The 18,828-nt window shown below is 38.7% G+C and overlaps 1 protein-coding gene across 1 annotated transcript in view; it reads right to left on the bottom strand.

Annotated features, from left to right (window-relative positions):
- The window catches only part of LOC102205696 (hyaluronidase-1), an 18,450-nt gene extending 1,408 nt beyond the window's left edge, over window positions 1–17,042 (bottom strand). The window contains exons 1-6 of the mRNA XM_005730705.1: window positions 16,642–17,042; window positions 6,517–7,150; window positions 4,390–4,638; window positions 3,662–3,808; window positions 3,276–3,362; window positions 1,171–1,353 (exon numbers count right to left, since the gene is read on the bottom strand). Coding sequence (XP_005730762.1) covers window positions 1,171–1,353; window positions 3,276–3,362; window positions 3,662–3,808; window positions 4,390–4,638; window positions 6,517–7,092 — 1,242 coding nt within the window. The 5' untranslated portion in view covers window positions 7,093–7,150; window positions 16,642–17,042. The remainder of the gene's footprint in view (window positions 1–1,170; window positions 1,354–3,275; window positions 3,363–3,661; window positions 3,809–4,389; window positions 4,639–6,516; window positions 7,151–16,641) is intronic.
- Between the last annotated feature and the right edge of the window lie 1,786 nt (window positions 17,043–18,828).

The raw sequence follows: 18,828 nt of genomic DNA, 5'->3' as shown, positions 1-18,828 counted from the left end.
CCGAAGCATGCAGACTCAGATGAAGCTAACAAACCTTGACACCTTCTCCACACTTTTCTCTTCCCAATGATGGAAAGAGAAAAGTGTGGAGAAGGAGAGAAACTGATCAGACAGCGCATCAATAGTGCAAATAGACAATGACCCATAGCATCCTGCAAAATCAACCCAAGAGTTTCTAAAGGCAAAGAAATGGGACATTCTTTAAGCAACAAGTCAGTCAACTGATCTCAAGCCAACAGAGCGTGATTTTCAGCGACGGAGGAATAAACTGAATACAGACAGTCTAAAACAAGCAGCAGTGGAAGATGACTGCAGTAAAATGATAACAGCATCTCAAGGGAGGAATCCCAGCGCTGGGTAATGTACATGGATTTTAGTATTCAGACTCCAACTGATTTTCATCCAAGTGTTAAAAACAATCATTAATATAATATTTAAAATTACATTAGTCTAACCTTTTGATTTAGATCCTCTGAAAATGGGGGCTATACATAAAAACAGCTGTTCTTCATATTAATGAAGTTAATGCAAAATTTTTCGAAAACCCTTGAACTAAAGCTGAAAGTCTACACTTCAATCACGTGTTGATTGTTTGATTTAAAATCCAATGTTATGGTGAGCAGAGGAAAAACTACAAAAAAGCATCATTGCCATTAGGTGTATGCACCTAACCGTGTGTATTGAGTGTTGTGAAATCCTGATCTAGTCATTTACAGAGAAATAACACGGTGTTCCTGCTGTGGAGGATCAGACTCCACTGCATCCACCTCCTTTGCATCTTAGCTGCCGTCTTCTTGTCTGTTGAACACAGAATATCCTCAAGCGGTCAAACTCCCTGCTGTTTTTGTTCCCTCTGACATTAGTTTATATTCCCCCTGATAAAGCATACCTGGTTTACTTTAAATTTTTCTTCTTCAAAATTAGCTTTTATGTTTCCAACTTTTCAAACATGCAGCAGGTTAGGAGCGTGCATCACTGCGTCCCTGTAAACTACAGTAAGCAGACTTTGTGAATCAGTTGTAGAAATCTAGGTTTTATTATATAGCCTCTGGTACCACAATGTGTTTGTCAGCTTTCTCCACAAACATGATTTCACTGCGACTACTACATAGTTCATTCCTGACATGCAGGAAGCTGAAGTTTAAATGGCTTTAAATAGTATTTTCTCACCTTTTCAGCCACTCTGGATGGAGGTGGGAGATGGAGATAGGCAGAGCTTTCTGGATTTTGACGGACACATCTACCTCTTCCTTGACAAAGGGAGGCTGAGCAGAGTCGAGCTGCTGTGGTAACATTGATGGAGTAGGGTCCCAGGACCTTACGGACAAACTCAGCCAGTTCCTGGCACTCTCTCTGGAAAAAGAGAGGCAGTTTGATGTAAACAGGAAAATGGACGAAACTCTCTGAAAGTTTCCTTTATGAAGTTAAGCATTATAGCAGACCACAAAAGTTGAAATGCAAACATAAAAATATATGGGAGGTGAGGAGACCAGTTGCCGGAGAGGAATGTTGTCTTATTCGTGTCTGATTTAGGGTTGTAGCTCCCATCACTAATGCACCCCCATACTTTGATATACCTTTATCAGTCCCACATTAGTCTTCCAGCCAACCCAGGTGGCCTTGCATAGAATGGGAAGAACAGTCTAAACACAGTCCATTATCAGGGTGTTGTTGTTCAGCTCCAGCCTTGAGACCGCAGCTGAAGTGATGGTGGTTTTTACGTTAGTGCGAACAGCTCATGAATTTCAAAGCTGTTCTAACAGTCCGACACTGGTCTCTCAATCTCCCGTTGGAGATCCGCGAACTTCTCCATGATGTTATCAAACTTACACTCCGTGATGTTGTCATTCTTGTGCTCAAAGAGCCGATTCTGAGAACTCACGACTGCAGTGAGCTTCTCCAAGATGTCATCCAATTTGCGCTCGGAGGTGTTATTCCGAGCGAGCCCCTCCAAGATGTAATCCAGTTTGCACTCAGAGGTCTTATTCTGAGTATTCACGGCAGCCGTAAGCTTCTCCAAGATCTTATCTCTGCTGACTCAATGAGCCCATTTTGAGAAACTCACGCCTCGTCCCATCGTTTCAGTCCCAGCGGGCAGTCTTGTGGGGGTTTGAACAGCCGGTTCCGCTCTCTTAATTCTTCGATAAGTCAGGGCCAAGCCAGCTCCGATCAGCAAGAACCTTGTTATCATGGTTCCGAATAGGTAGATATCTTCAGCACTCAGGCTCACCCAAGCCCAAACTTCTCATTGAGAAAGGGGTGTCAATTGCATTCAGGGACCAGTTGATCAAATCCATAATTCTCTTGTAGGTTTTAGAGAACGGACTGTGAGAGAGTGTCCCAGGGAAAAGTAATACAAAAAATACGAGACTAGACAAGGACATAAGAGGCTAAGCAGGGAAGCTAAGGGAGGGGAGGAGAGGAGAAAAGTGCGACCGCCTTCGTCAAGAGCAAGAGCAGAATTTTGATACCATCAGGGATGCAGGCTTTTGAACTGAGTGCTGATCACAAGTTGAATTGTTCTGCTTATTTTCATTCCCGAGGACAGAAGCCATTTTTTCTACACAGATTTTCGATTCCTCTGACCACAGAAGAGTTTTTCACTTTCCCTCAGTCCATTTTAAATGAGCTTTGGCCCGGAGAGGATATGTGGATTGTGCTCACATATCTCTTTAACCTGGATTTGTAGATGGCAGGGTGAGCTGTGTTCACGGACGATGATTTCTGGAAGTGTTCTTGAGCCCATGCGCTGATTTCCATGACAGAATCGAGCCTGTTTGTAATTCAGGGTTGTGTGAGGGCCCAAATATTATGACCATCCAGTACTGATGTTTGGTCTTGTCCCTTCCACCCACACATTTCTCAAAGTTTTTGGACTCTTTTTGATGATATTATGTACTGTAGATGATTCGATACTAAAAGTCTTCACAGTTTTATGCTGTGGAATGTTTTCCACCTCTCTAAGACCTAAGATGCTCTTTTTATACCCAATCACGTTACTGACCTGTGGCCAGTTTACCTAATTAACCTAATGTTTCCCTTTTCTAGACGTTTGCTGCCCTCACCCCTGCCATCACATTTAAACTGAGCCAATGTTTTTTTCTTTTTAAATTTCCACAGTTTGACATATTTTTATGTTCTACTGAAGTAAAATATGGGTTTATGAAATTTGCAAATCACTGTTTTCTGTTTATTTATATTTCACACCGTGTCCCACATTTTTCAGAAGTAATGAGGGTGCAGAGCATGCTGTGGTCTTTATGCACAGTGTGTACCTCTGTTTTAATCTCACTTCTCTCCCACACGACAACTCCTGCTGTTCCCATGGCAGCACTTTCTCCTACGCTGCTGACCAGATCAGCCTGTAACAAAAAGACGAAGAAAATGTGCAATAAATTAAGCCATGAAAGGTCAATACAATGGCTTTGTAATATTCAGTGTATATTACAGTGGAACTATCTGTTTATTAAGCCATGAATCATAATCCCATAAGGAAGCTGTGAAGCAACAGAAAAACACATTTTCTGAGATTACATTTTAAACTGGAATATGTCACTGGAATTAACTTCTGCACTTCATCTGTTTATGTTTTGCTTGACTATTTAAGTAAAATATGTTTGCTGTGCACTATAAGTGTATATCATTGTATCTTATGTCTTACCTGTGATAAAAAAGTGTTAGTTGAGGCATAAACACTCTTAACAAGAGGAAATACTGGAAGGTCAAACTCTGCCCCGCTTGCAGAAGATATTCGTAGTGCTTCCTTTATTTGACTGGATAAAAAAAGTCTGGCTCCAGGTGTCCCACTCTATAAAAAAGCAAACATAATGCACACACTTTTAACAGAAATAAACGGTGTCATCTTGTGGTGATCAAAGCTCCTTTTCCAGGTTTCTTCTTGACATGGACATGTGTTTACTGTGCAGCGTTTTAGAATTGAAACTGGTTGGTCTTTGTCAAATCAAAAACACTCAGGTTTTTTTGGCTCTTCTCGGTACTGTATCTCTGAGCTCACAGAGATGTTGGCATGCATTAACTCTGACAGGTAAAAGGTTTCAAACCAGACGTGACCTTCTTCTTTTTTTGGTTTTACACTAGGAGCTGCCTTTCTACAGTCGGGTAGATTTTGACAGCCCAAGAAGTGAAACTGAGCTGGAGAACAGTTTTTGGGACTTGTTCTCTTCTCCCTAGTTTTCCCTCTGCTTGTCTGACAGACAAGCTGAAGTACACATGACAGTGATTAGGTTTTCAGTGCTCCCTAAACACAATGTTTTCTATTATCATAGTTTTATCATACAAATAAAGGTGGGTCATAATAGCAATACATAATAGCAATTACAAGCAAATAAAACTGTTCACTTAAAACATACACGTGGAAAAGTTACTGACCTGCAGCTTCTCCAGGGTGAGGAGAGGGTAGAGGGCAGAGCTTCGTTTCCATAGCCATGAAAGCTCATCATTAAGAGCCATCTCTGCAGGGGGGCACTGGCCGGTGTAATTGGCTAACATGGTTTGAGTTGGGTCGCTATTGTAGCAGCTAGGGTAAGGGGAAAAGCCCCATAATGCTTTGGGTCTTAACTTTTTGACCTCCCGTAGCGTCTCCATCATTACTGACTGGGCTGCTGCCTCGAAGTCCACCTGTGAAAACATGAGCAGATCTTTATGTCTTTTAAGGGGAAATTTCTGGTGGTCCAAAAAGACTTTGGGCACGTCATCATCCCGACACATTTTATTTGATGATAAACAACAAAATACAACACAAGATGACAGAAATGTACAAGCAGGTCTTATCAGCTCAATGAACAGGACTTCTTGGCAGTATCAGCAGTATTTTTTTTTGACACTTTGTTACTAGTAGTCTTTTACAAAAGCACATAATTTATTTCCATTTTCTTAGTTGTATCTATGAAAAATGCCAAATATAACACAGTTTGAGAGACATGAAGTTGTACTTTTGCACCAGCAAGGTGATTCCTAAACTGTTATTGGAATAAAACTTGGTATATGTTAGCCTTGTGTGCAGTGTGTCCTTAACACATTTGAGGATTTGGGGTTTGGTTTTTTTTAGCCACACAGTATCATCTAGACAGCATCTAATTGGCACCAGTTTATTTTTGAGTGTGATAATGATTCCAAACACACTGCCAATACAGTAAAAGCTTGGATGGATAGAAAAGCACACAATGGAACACTACAGTTGATAGACTAGCCTCCCCAGAAGAAGCCAACCCATATGGAAAAGAAATAGCAAAAGCATATATGATTTACTCATGAAAGTGGCCACTTTCTCATTACTTTCATATATTTTTTTAGTAAGTATACAAAACATACAAGTTTCATTATATAATTTTTCAAGGGATCTTATATGTGTTTTCACTCTTGTATGCTTTTCATACAAGTTTCATACAAGACAGATAAAAACTTTATAAGATTTATATATATCTTTTCCATATGGGAATGCACTGATAAACACAACTCATCTGTGACACATTTCTTTGCAATAGGGGATTCGACACAGCTGGTTGCTTATATTCCTGTGTAAAAGCTTGGTCACTGAGCGCCTCTGTCATTTTGCAATTTAAATTACTTTCCTGCAGCAACTATGAATTTCTGAATTTCTGTTTCAAATCTATGAGGTTCTGTCTGGACTGAATGCAAGTAGTTAATGTAAATTTCTGTTTAATATGAATTTCTTTGTATGTACATTGTAGTTTTGGTTGTGCTGCAGTTACCAGCCACTGTTTACCCAGTAGAACTATAATGTTACAGGAAGAGACCTACAACAGATCAAAATCAATATATATTTTTTAAATACATTACCTTAAAATAATTTATTAAGAGTTTACTACAAATAGTTGATACTATAATTTGATTGACATTTTATTAGCAATATTCTCTGCCTTTACTAAAATGCCTCTTACCATGCTGGCCTTGATAGTACACCAAATACATCTGAAATCTCTTTAGCAGTTTTATTACATAAATACAACTGCTTAGAGTTGCTAAGTGTGAATATGTGGTTAAAATATCTTATTTACACATATTGATGTTCACACAAATTGTCTAAATTAATGCAAGTTGTGTATTTTCTAAGGCCACGCTGAGGTTTAAATGATAATCTCTCTGCTACAAAATGATGCCAAGTGAGTCATCACATAAAATACACTCACGAGATAAGTACCAAATTTTCAGTCTGACTTTATTCTACATTTTCCTTCCTCACATTTCCTCGTTGTCTTTCTCTTTATAGTTTATTACACTGTTACTTTAAAATCTTGCCTGCTTAATGATGCAACTTTGGTGTGATAACCAAAAGCAAAATAGACCATAGTGGAGCTTTTAGTAGCAGTATTTCTTTTGAATTTTTCATCAAACATTTTTTCTTAAAACAAAGTTGGCTTCTTCCCAGTTTGCCCTGAACTTTAAAATGAACTCATCTTAGCATTTTTACCTTTTCACCATCTTTTCTTCTTGCCATAGTGGCTCTTTATTTCTACCACCTTGGACTTTCCTTACCTTTGACCACTTCTCCACTTCTGCAGGGGTCCAGTTAGGAAAAAAACCCTTGAGCAGTTTCTTTGATGCCTCCACATATAACGCTTGCTTCTCTCGACTCCGTGACCACTGAGGGACCCACTCACCCCAACGCAGTACCCCCAGACCAAGGTACCTTGGGGCAGGTAGAGCTTCCTCTAAGTCCTGCTTCATCTTCTGGAGGTGAGTTTCCAGCCGTGTGTGCTGTGGTAGTCCCCCATTTATTGGCGTGTCTATATCTACAAAGTAAGGGTAGTTCCCCAATGTATCTTCATAAAAGACAGCTACACGGCTGTCCCGTTCCATCCCGAAAGAGCCGGGATCTGGCCGACCAGAGCAGGAAGAATCAGGGATACCCCAGAAGATAATAAAAGGCTGTCCAGACAGGAGAGGGGGGAAGGCTGGCCGCGGTGGAGCAGCTGTACAGATGCCAGCAAAGGCAGCAATCATGAGGAAAAAGAGAGCTGATAAAGAAGCAGAGTGAGTTCTGAGATGGTAAAGTTTCAGTTTTGGTTTTGGCTGTGGGTCTTGATGAGACCGAGGCTCAGTCCACGCCATTGAAGCAGTTCCCTCTCAGGTTCTCGTCTCCTTGAGCCCCTCACAGCGAATCATGTTGCTGGAAAACACAAAGCAGGAGTTAAACTTTATTCTATAAAGAGATGCAGTTGCTAAACAATGTCACCATCAAGTTGTATGCAGCAAGTGATGAACAAGTTATTTGTTGTCAGTTAGTTGTTGAAGGTCATTTGAGCTCATTAGAGCAACTTCAAACACTAAGAATCGTCACTGGGGAATAACCTGTCCGAGATATCTGTGGATCTTAAACATGTATGTAAACATTCGAATTGGCTTTCCACTTGTTTGATGATGCCCTCATGGTGCACTTTACACATCTGCTTGAGCTCAAGAATACTCACCACATGTTGGTGAGAGACACTAAACATAACTTCTATTTTACAAGGAGAGTCCAGAAGGAAAGAAACCCACCACCCATGACCAGATGTGCTCATTGACACTGCATCTTCTCAGGACTGTAACTGGCTTGATGGCCATCTTTTTTTGCAGTTGTGTTCATTTTGTTGCAACAGTTAGGATGGGAAACTTTGATCTTATTTGTTAATACATAAGCTTTGCTGATTGCATTTAATAACCAGTACTGATTATTATCAGTCAGAAATGCTGAAAAGGCTTTTTAAGGTCTAAATGGTAAAATTTAGATTTCATGTATCAGTCACATTGTACAAAACCCGCTCTTCTTCTTTTACACTGACAAAATGCCCAATGACTAACAGCACAGTAAAATACATTGTTTCATAGATACATTTTCTGGGTTGCAGGGTTTCAAGCAGTCCAAGCAGAGATGTCTAGATGTCCCTCTCCTTTTCCACCTACTCCATTTTGACTGGAACGACAACGAGGAGTTTGCATAATCATGTCTCCCGGCTCTGCCTTGGGGATTCCTGCCAGTAGGATTCCCAAAAAACACACACACTAAGGAGGTGTTCAGGAAGCATCTTAATCAGATGTCTGGACCACCTCAGCTGCCTACTATTGGTTTGAGTCCCCGTGAATGACTGAGCTTCTCACCCTACCTCCAAGGGAGACCCAGGAAGAACCTCGTTTTCACCGGTTGTGTCTGTATTATATTGGTCACTACCCAGAGCTGTCGTTCATTGGTGTGGAAAGGAACGTATAGGTCAACCAGTAAATGGATAACTTCGCTTCACATTCAGTTCCTTCCAGTACAGCACTGCTGCAGACGTTGCACCAATCTGTTATCAGTCTCCCACAACCTTCTTTACTCCCATGTGAACAACACCCCAAGGTACTACTCCTCCACTCGGGCCAGCAACTCAATCAACCCAGAGGGGGGACTCCACCTTTTTCTGGCTGAGATCCATGGCCTCTGACTTGGAAGTGCTAATTCTCATCTCAGCTGCAAACCACCCCAGTGCAAGCTGGAGGTCACGGCTTGCTGGAGCCCTCAAAAACCATTGCAACAAGCAGGCACAAAATCCTGAGACCAACAGGTCACATCTGTAACCCACTGTTGCTCTCAGAAAGAGACCTCAATCAAACCCATAGCCTCTTTTGATATTTCTACTGCAAGCTTAATACAGCTCTTTTTGATTGATCTGATTAACCCCCTGAAATCCTGAAGGTGCACAACACACAAACACACATGGCACCAGTGGTTTACGCTGAGTAGTTGAGAATCTTGTTAGGTTACAAGAGTGTTTGGTTCTGAGAGAGTAGATAAGAAGTTTCAAATATTTATTTCACCCTTAAATTCATTGATGCTATAAACACTTTTAAATAGTTTTGCTATCTTTAACATGGAGTAAAATACTTTTTTTTTTTCATTTTTAACACTCTTTTCCTTAAAGTAACTTTATGAGTCACATTTTAATTTCTATTCAGTGTGACCACTGTGTGACTCACTCGGCTAATTTGGATCATAATGAAGTGCTAATATATGCACCAAATTATCCCGTCAGTTCAGATAGCTAGAGAAAACTGAGGGGGAAAATAGGAGAAAATTCAAGTCTAGTTAGTGTAGGACCACATTTTGTTTGCATATGTTTGCCTCTCAGCCTTTAAAGATTTTTTTTTTTATTGTGGGACGCTTTATTGTTTTAGATTAACACAATTCAAAGCGGCACAAGAGGTACTGCTTTTGCTTCCTGCCAGTGAATGTGCATGAAGTTTTGGATTGTTTGAGTAATTACTATAAGAATATAGTGATTAAAAGTCTAAACTGGGGTGAGTGAGTGGCTTGCTCAGGAATAATGAACTATGAATGCCTGGGTATCCTTTTACATTTCTGTAGAAAAGGAGGGGAGAGCAAGATCTCTTGCAGCTTCTTGTTAAAACAAAAACAAAACACACACACACAAACTAGAAAATAGAGAACTGTCCATGGAAACAATTGTCCAATTGGGAGGGAGAGACACTGTTGTTGTACTCTGAAGGAGTGTTGTTCAGCAGGCAGCGCAAGATATGAGCTAATAAGAACTGAAAACAGCACTTGTGTTGCTTTTTTGTGTAGGCAGAAAAACTGATAATGGAGGGAGACTCTGCATTGCTAAAAGTGGCAGAGGAATACTTCTGCTGTGACACCATAGCATCATTATCTGTGTGAACTGACACAGATATGCACCAAGATCTGCTCACGATATAAATACAAAATATAAATTTTTAATGGGGGTAAAGATGCCAGGCAAACTGTCTATTAAATTGGTAGCATGCAGAGATATGTGACTTTAGACAATATCACTGCATCTGTGCCCTAGCATAAGGAGTGGATATATTACACGTTGTTTTTGGGGTTTTTTTTGACATTTTAAATCATCAAATTTTTGCCTCCAAACCTTCGTCTTGGACCAGGACCGACATGCCAGCGGTGGATTTGTCTGTGAATCTATGTCCACTCAGTAGGTAGAGACTTCACACAAGGTAGCCATACCCTAAAGCGTACCCTGCTTTATGGTCAATTTTACTATAAATTGGAGTAAATTTTACTAAATTAAAATGATGCTATGTTCAACAAGATTTGAGGCTGTTACAGTATTAAATAAATTAAGAAGTGGAGCCATTTTTTCCTCATAGATTTCTTGGAGCCAGGGGTTTCTTACACATTAGCACATTAGCACACTCATCACACCAAGAAGCAGTGTTCATCTTTTATATACAGTGCATATATACAGAGCATTGGGCATGGATACTGGGAACTTGAGATTTCCAATACTGGAACTGTTTGTCTGTGGAAACCCATGCTATAAAGTTTTTGTATGATGTTAATGCCAAAGGACATGAGCGATGCAGTTATTGAGTCAGCAGAGCACTCGTGACTTTTATGCATTATGCACCTCAGCACTCAGTGACCCCCACACTTTACATGGACCCTCACTTTGTGGGTGACTTACTGTAATTCCTAAATGCCTCTAATTTGCAATAATACCACTTACAGTTGATTATGGAATATCTAGTAGCACTTAGGAACAAACCATTACTACACAAATGTTCGTAAAGACAGACTGCATGGCTAGATGATTTTTATAAACCTGTTGCCATGAGACTGAAAGCACATGAATTCAAGAATTAGGACATGTGGCCCAATACCTTTTGTCCATTTAGTGCATGTCTCTGCAGAATTGTTTTCTTTTTATGCATTTATGCTGATCCTACTGAGATACGGCACCTCTTCTGCCAGAGGTTGTGGTCAAGGTAGGGAGAAAACCATTTATCCAGTGGAGCTCTTGGAATAAAAGAAAAATATTGTTTGGTCTTTAGGAGCAGTGAATTGTACTGGTACACAGTAACATGTTCTGGCAGCTGTACAGTTTAAAAACTGCAAAGCAACCTGACAGACTGTGTGCACATAAATAATAACGAATAGGGCTAATCTTTCTAATCTTAAAAGTACGACGGCTCTTAAACAAACATAAAAGCCTTCAGGAGCCCATTAGTATGTATAACAAAGGTAAGCGTGTCATCTAGCTGGATGTTAGGCCTTTTGTAAGAGGTAATCCTCTCGAAACGAGTGCCATCCTTTTACAGTTTAAATCTAAATTAACAAGAGAAATCTGCAATAACTTAAAGGAAGTTTGTCAGTTTTACTTCACTTTATCAAATTGTGTCCAATTCCTCTGTGTTAACAAGGGCTTGTTGCATTCTTGTGCTTTCCAGACGTTATCTTTTTTTTTTTTTGTTCACCAGGTGCTTGTCACATTTTGGTGAAAAATGTTCTAACAATTGCTTGTTAGCAGTGGCAACTCTTCTCGGGAGCACAGATAGCTGCATACTCTCTAACAAGCCATTAAAAAGGGAAATGTCCCACTATTTGAGTGCCTGCTGGGGACTAAGTAGAATTTTAAATGCCACCAGCTTCCCGCAACATTTAATATGCTGCTTGCAAATAAATGCATAAGGATGTCACAGCATCCACTGCCCTCAATACTTCTATACATCTGGTGGTTTTAATTGTCGATACATTTGATCGACTTAGCCAATAAGAAACGTGAAATTAACATAACCTGTCCGTCAGGTAATGTCTGCACACACCCCCGTTTGAACAAATAACACAAAGTACAGTGTTTGCACAGCTATGATAGAAAGCTACACTATATGCATTTGTGAAAAACATAGAAAACACTAATGTATTTTTAAACAGCAACTTAACATCTTATCCCATCTCAGATGAGACAGTTTCGAGAACATTTCCTGCTTAACTGTCTCAGATTTGCATAAAAATGTAATGTTGATAAATGTTAACATTTATAAAGATTGCTGTGGAATTTTAGATTCACATCAAATTATTTTAAAGATTCAAGCCTTCCTCTGCGCATTGAAATCGGAGAGTGAATGTGAATATCTCAAAAACGTGTTAAAGCCTGAACATTTCAGCTATCTTTCTTATCATCAAAATGAATCAATGCCTTCCTGATTAAAAAAAATAAAAAAAATAAAAAATCCAGCACTCAAAGTCACATACAATACTTGAGCATACATAATTAAAGTGGCATTTGTGACAAACTTGTAATGATATATAAAGAAATTACACAATACTGTAAAATAAAGCTTATAGAATACTTTCGTTGTGACAAAAAAGAAGAAAATGCCATTTTCATTCAACTTTCAAGATGGTCATTCCATCGTGAACCATCGAATTTTTTAAATGTTTTTTGTTAAACCATCTTTGATTTCCCTTTTTATGATCCAAGGTTTGGACAGTTTCACAGAAATCGTTACGGCCGAGCAGAAGGCTTGGTTAACTTCAGACAGAATGAATCATTTATATGAATTCATCATATTCCTGCTTTAGTACAAGGTATTCAAGTCATTTCATTGATTTAATGTAAACTTAACTGCGTGGCCAAAAAATTAAAAAAAAATAGAAATCACCACTTGGATTTGAGATGAATAAGTTGGCTGGCTACAGATCATTTAACCCTAAGTGATGCGGTAAACAAGAATCATGTTGGAAAACATACCAAGGGATTGGACCTTAACAGCTGTGTTGCCTTAAGAAAACCACTTATCAGTCAGTGTGGTAGGACTTGACTTAAGCAGTCAAAGAAGTGCAGGAGACTGATGCTGTCCAGTGTGGCAAGTGATTTATTCACCATTTTGTGACCCAAACAATATTTACAAAGAAACAAATAAGAAACTCAACTCTATAATTAACTCAGTTCAAATAAACATAACTGAACTTAAATCAAGGGAAATTAAGGTCAAACTGCACACAGCTACACTGACCTGGTCCTCTCTCCTCAAACACCTGAGTTCTGCTTAAATAGTCCACTTAACCAAACGATTTCTCCTCTGGACTATTCCATTCAGTAGGTAAGATGAACATAATGATATTCAAACCTCCACTACTACTCTTTACTTGCAACATAAACTTTATGGTGTAATCAATACATATTACAACAATAAGTCTATTTCTCCATAAACACTCTAAAATCAACTTTATGAAATTACAAGAATTCTTCCCCTTCTGCACTTGGTCTCTTCCTGTGACCTCAGATTAACCCAGAAGCTGTAAAGCAGGAAGTAAAACTACATTTCCTCCTTTTGTTTCTGGAAGACAGGTAGGTAAGTTTAAACAATACAAATTAACAGTTGAAGTAAATAACAACTTAACAAACTCGTAGAAATTGATTTAAACCAAGATGTTATATTATATAATCTGTAAAAGTGCAAAACATAAACATGTTTGCCTATTGCAGATTACATGTGAAATATGGTTAAATCAAAACAAGAATGTTAACTAAGAATATGGACAAATGGTGTTCTCACCCACTTTTGTCACAGTCAGCTGGATTTGATAGGGTGCAACGGGAAAAGGTGATGTGGTCTGAGGAGTCCAGATTTTTCCTGTTCCAGTCTAGCTTCAGCAACAATATATGCTCAAAAAGTAAGTTGGCTGATTCTGAATACCGATTCTTCAGGTGTGTCCATCAGTGGATTTTTGCTCTCCTGATGGCTTCTGCATGATCCAAGATGACAATAGCTGAATTCATTAGTCTCAAATTGCAAAAGAGTGCTTTAGGAGCATGAATCATCATGGTCTGGCCACCCAGAATCCAGATCTTAATCCCATTAAAAGTCTTTGGGATGTACTGGAGAAGACTTTACTCTGTGTTTTTGATGCATCTTAGCTTCTAACTGCAGACACCTATAGTAAAATTTGCTAGAACCTCATATATTCCAAATATTTTCATAACAATTTGTGGGGTGCACTCTAAAATACAACCAAAGGTCTTTTAAAAGATGTGTCAGTGGTAAAAAGTGAAAGCATTTGCATTAAGTGATGTAATGTATATTTTACAGAATGAACTCCCAATCACATGTTATTGTTTCAAGGTATTTTAGTATTACAACGCTGGTCTCTAATTTATTTATTTATTTTTACCATAACCATAATCCCATAATACTCTATATAATCCTGTCTGTCTGCTAGTAGTGAGTGGTAAATGTGTTATCCAGCTAATCTGTCGTCAATAAGCCTTTGTTTATGTTAACTCTTCTGCTGTCTGGGATCCTGAACCCTCCACCTCTACAAGCAAGTAAAGGGCACTGCAGCTGTAAGGGTTACATGTCCTGTTTGCCCCCAATGTGTCAGCTTTATATTACACAAAAGATTTGCACAGGAAAAAAAAAAGAAAATTAATGCTTTGTGTGTATGGGAGATTGATTTCCCTTTAGTTGATAGTTATAGTTTACTTACACTGCTGTTTATTCATAAAAAGTTTCCTTTCTTTACTGGGTCTTTCAGCCACAATGGAGTTAATGAATTTATTATAAATCCATCATTTTCAGTGATTTTCTGATGTGTTTCTTGAGATTTTTTGATCTCACACTTCATTTGTCTGCTCGTGTCCCGTGAAAGCTATCATGCTGTGCCAATCACACAAGGAAATCTGTTATTTTTACCTGCTGAGACTGAGATTTGATCTTGTCATCATCAAATAGGTAAAAAAAAAAATACAATTAAAAAAATGCACTTAATGAATAAACAATCCATTAGAGCAAGACATAACAGCATAAAATATTAAATTTAGATTTCATTAGAAAGCCTGGCAACTGTAACTTGTTATCTATCTTTGGTACTGACTACTTCAAGTTGGCTACAGTTCAGTACAACAGACTGTCTGCATATTAGAAACTTGCTGTCCTTTTTACCTTTAATTTGTGGCTGCACTGTCCAGTCTGTCCTGGTGTGCTTTTGCTCAATGAAGACAAATACTGATATTAGTCAATACGGACAGGAAATCAGCCAAAACCACAGTAACAATTAAAAAACCCATTCATATGAAGCACTCAATTATTTATATGATGATAGTAATGACACACGTTGGGCAGGAAATCTAAAGGGTTAGAGCAGAGGTGGGCGATATATTTCCCCATGGGGCCACATGACAACCTGTGGCCCCTGGTGGGTGGGCACAGGTTGTCATGTTGTGGAAAGCCGCACTAATAAGCTGAACTCAATTCTGCTCAATACTAATTTGGTCTCTTTCTAAGCTTATGGATCCGGACTTCCACATTAGAGGTTAGAGAGTAGGAAACGACCTCAAGAAGGTGACACGCAATCTCTGAAGGTGAGCATTTTCCCCACTTATTATTAACCACGGATGTTGCCTAACGGTAGCCACTTAGTGTGGGGACTCACTCTAATGTGAGTCCTTCCTGGTAGATGCGAAACATTCAGAATGATTGCCGCTTTTGTTGGTGTCGTTGAGAGGCAGCTTGTTTGTGCGTACAAAAAATACAATTTGTATTCTAAAGGTCAAGTCACTTTTATTTACATTTATTTAAAACAGCAGAAGGTGACCCAAAGATGCATTGGCATTCCTGGTGTCCAAACCCCCAAAAGACAAATGGTGTTCTTTTGTGTTTACTCAGGTTTACCTCTGTTACTTATAACATGTATTCGCTTGGAGCTCAAGGTGCTTTATTATGCACTAAAAACAAACAAACAAAAACCTTTAAATTAATACATTTTTTATAAGTTTAACAGCTAGTCAAGAATTGCCTGAACTAATGACTACCGACTGAGAAGGCTTTTGTTCAGGAGTCATGCTACTTATTATTGCAATACAACACTCAAAATAAGAAAAAGATTTTAGAAAAGATTGTTATGCACTTAATGTTCCTCAAAACACCTTTTTTTATTTTATAGCAATATCTATATATTTTCATAGAAAAAAAACGAGATTTCATATTACACATCCGTTGCCCTTATTATTATAGTTATGGAAATGCAAACTGTCTAATGCAGTTCTGAATTTTTAGACATGCACTACAGGGGCACAATATCAAATAGTAATGTATAGAGTCATATATATATATATATATATGTTTGTTATATACAATAACAAAGCACACACATGAATCACACACGTTGGATATAAAAAAATAAAAATAAGATTAATGAAAACTTTAACATAGTTACTAATCAGCTATCAGGATATTTATTGTTAAAATACTCTGTAACAATTGAAAGTTCCCCAGTGACGACCTTGTACATCGTTAAATTGTATCAGTATTTACCAGCGTGACTACTGATATGCAGCATTCAATTATGGGTCTCTAAATAAAACTTTTGATATTCAAATACGTTAATAAATGCCCAAATCTGCTCCTGGCTGTTTACAGTATTATAAACCTTTAATACATTTTTTGTGCTTACATATTTGTCATATTTGTTGAAAGACTTTTAAACGACATCACAGAAGTTTTTTTTCAATGTAACAGTGATGGCTACTCTACATTTATTCAAAGTTCTAGTGTGTAAAATGACAAAATATTATGCACATTATCGTGGATTCTCTAAATGAATGGCATGTAACTCAGGTCTGCAGATTTTGTTTAAAAAAAAATGTAAAAAATTTCTACAAAGACACTACTGCGGTGAAACCAACTACTGCTAAACTACATGTAACTTTTTACCTGATACCATCAACTTGTTGATATGGTAACTTGAGGCTAAAACATTGTTGCCCGCACCTCAAATACATGCTTTTGCTAAATGTATTTGCATTTTGGTTTAAATCATTCTTTTTTTTATGTTAAATAAATAAACTTACCAAAGAAACTTACCAAGACCAACATTGTTCCCGTGTCCTCACACACTGGACAATGTGAGAGTTTCTTCTTCCTGCACTAAAATGTTTGATTCCTCCGTCTTCAGTTTTACTCCTTAACCTCCCATAGAGAAAAAACACGGAATCCCGCTGGATTTGCGATGGCATGGATGAGCTGTGCATTTATAACATGCAGCAAAAAAGTCTGACATCCAGAAGGGAGAGAGCGAGGAAGGGAGCAAAATTACAAAATTTCACAGCAAATCTGAAAGGAGAGAGACTATGTATCAGGATGAGGAAATAGAGGGTTGGAAAATCTAACAGAAAGGAAAAAAGAAAATAAAAGTGTTAAAAAAATTCAGAAAGAGAGGCTAGACATTGACGGTGCGTTCGCCAGATAGAAAGATGCGTGGGCAGGAGTGTGTGTGTGAATGTGTGTGTGTGTGCGTGCATGTTTGACCTCGCCTTCACAGCCAACTTAAGCTTCCTTACTAAAAGTAAGCGGGGTCAGTGGCGTCCATGTCGACTCACATGACCAGTGACACCGACTGTAATCCCATAATCCCCTGCTCTACCGCTGCTGCTCTTGGCTGAATAAACACCCATGCTGTGGAGGATCACACCTGTCTTCCGTCTTTTCGTCCTCCCTCTTCATCCTTCCTATCTTCTCCTCTTCCTCTTCCCCTCAGTCACCTTTCGTCCTCTAACCTACCCTAAACACAATTTGTTTTGTTTAACTTCCTTTTAACTTCCCCTCTCCTCCTTTAGCCATCCCTCTGCTCCAACTCGCTACCTCCCACCAAAATCCCTCTCTCCCTAATCTTGATTCTTCCACGTTTGACTCTGTTGTTCTATGCTTACCTCTGTTGATCCCTGTTTATCTAGGGTTCACAGGGAGACACCAGCTTTGTCTGGCTTGGTGTGATGCAGAAATAAACTACTGTATCCTCTTTCTCTATGTTTCTTCCTGTGCTCACGTGTGAAACGATGAGCAGAAAGTAGATAAACATCATTCAAGTACCCAAGGTGGGCAGGTATGTACAGACCCTGTCAACAACATTAATCCTCGACTGATAGTAGCAGCGTGATTATATGAACGCATATGAAAAGCCACTTTTAATCTAACTTGGGATAAATCATGCATCAGTGGACCGTCTTGTATTTGAGGCTGATTACATTTAAATGAAAAAACTGTGCATTTATATCCTCCAATTTTCCACATTCGTTCCTTTGTTTAGTCCTCTCTCCATCATCTTTTTCTTCATTGTCTTTTTTCTTTTTCCATTTTATCGCTTATATGTTTCTATCCCAACCCTTTATTTAGGCGCCATACCTTTCACATTCCATTTCTCTCTTTTTAGCTCCCTGTCATTTTTTTCCATTAGGGCTGTCACTGCACATAATAGCTAATAACCTGGTCAAAGAATACCACCTGTTCTCTCGTACTCCTTCTGTAAATTGCGCTTTCTTCTTGCTGTTGGTCTATAGATTTGTGTAGTGCCAGGCTCTGTTTCTTTTCATGCTGCACAAAGCGTTCTTAGAATATTTGAAACTTCCTTTTGCAATTCTTTTAGTTGCTTCATTTCATCCTCCCCTGCTCCTAATTTACCTCTCTTTGTTTATTTGTATAGGATAGTAATTGGTAGCCCTTAAATATTAGGTCTTAGTTTGGCTGGGTAAGCCAATATGGATAATTCAACTATAAAATTATTGGATTAGTAGGGAATTCTTCAACCGTTTAAATGTCTTTTAGTTGTTATTATTATATAATTCATACAATTTAAATGCAACTCCATTTATGATGAACACATTCTAAACATATCAATAATTTACCACTGAGTTACAACTCTGAAAATACCATATATCGAATAATCTTTTATGTATGAGCGTTCATTCTGCATCTTGATTGTGAAGGCGTACTTTTGTGGAGTTCAGTGCATTGCTTACAGCATCTGATACATAGCTGCTCCTACATCTTATAACCTCTTTTGGTAATTCCCACTGAGGCCTTCTGCACTAAAAATTCCCGCATCGCGCTGTGGGGAGCTAAGGATAAAAGCATCCACCACATGCCATGCTGTGTATCTTTATCTCAGTATCTGCGCTGTATCTGTGTCACGTGCTTCTGACTTTCTCAGTTCTCCGGTTGTTGTATCTCTTCTGCATGCTTCTGAGGTTTTGTTCCATTCCAGTCCTGATAGAT

The sequence above is a fragment of the Pundamilia nyererei genome, unplaced genomic scaffold (genome assembly GCF_000239375.1).
Source record: "Pundamilia nyererei isolate P.nyererei 1_Seehausen unplaced genomic scaffold, PunNye1.0 scaffold00039, whole genome shotgun sequence".
NCBI classification, from domain to species: domain Eukaryota; kingdom Metazoa; phylum Chordata; class Actinopteri; order Cichliformes; family Cichlidae; genus Pundamilia; species Pundamilia nyererei.
This window is presented reverse-complemented; position numbering and strand designations above follow the sequence as displayed.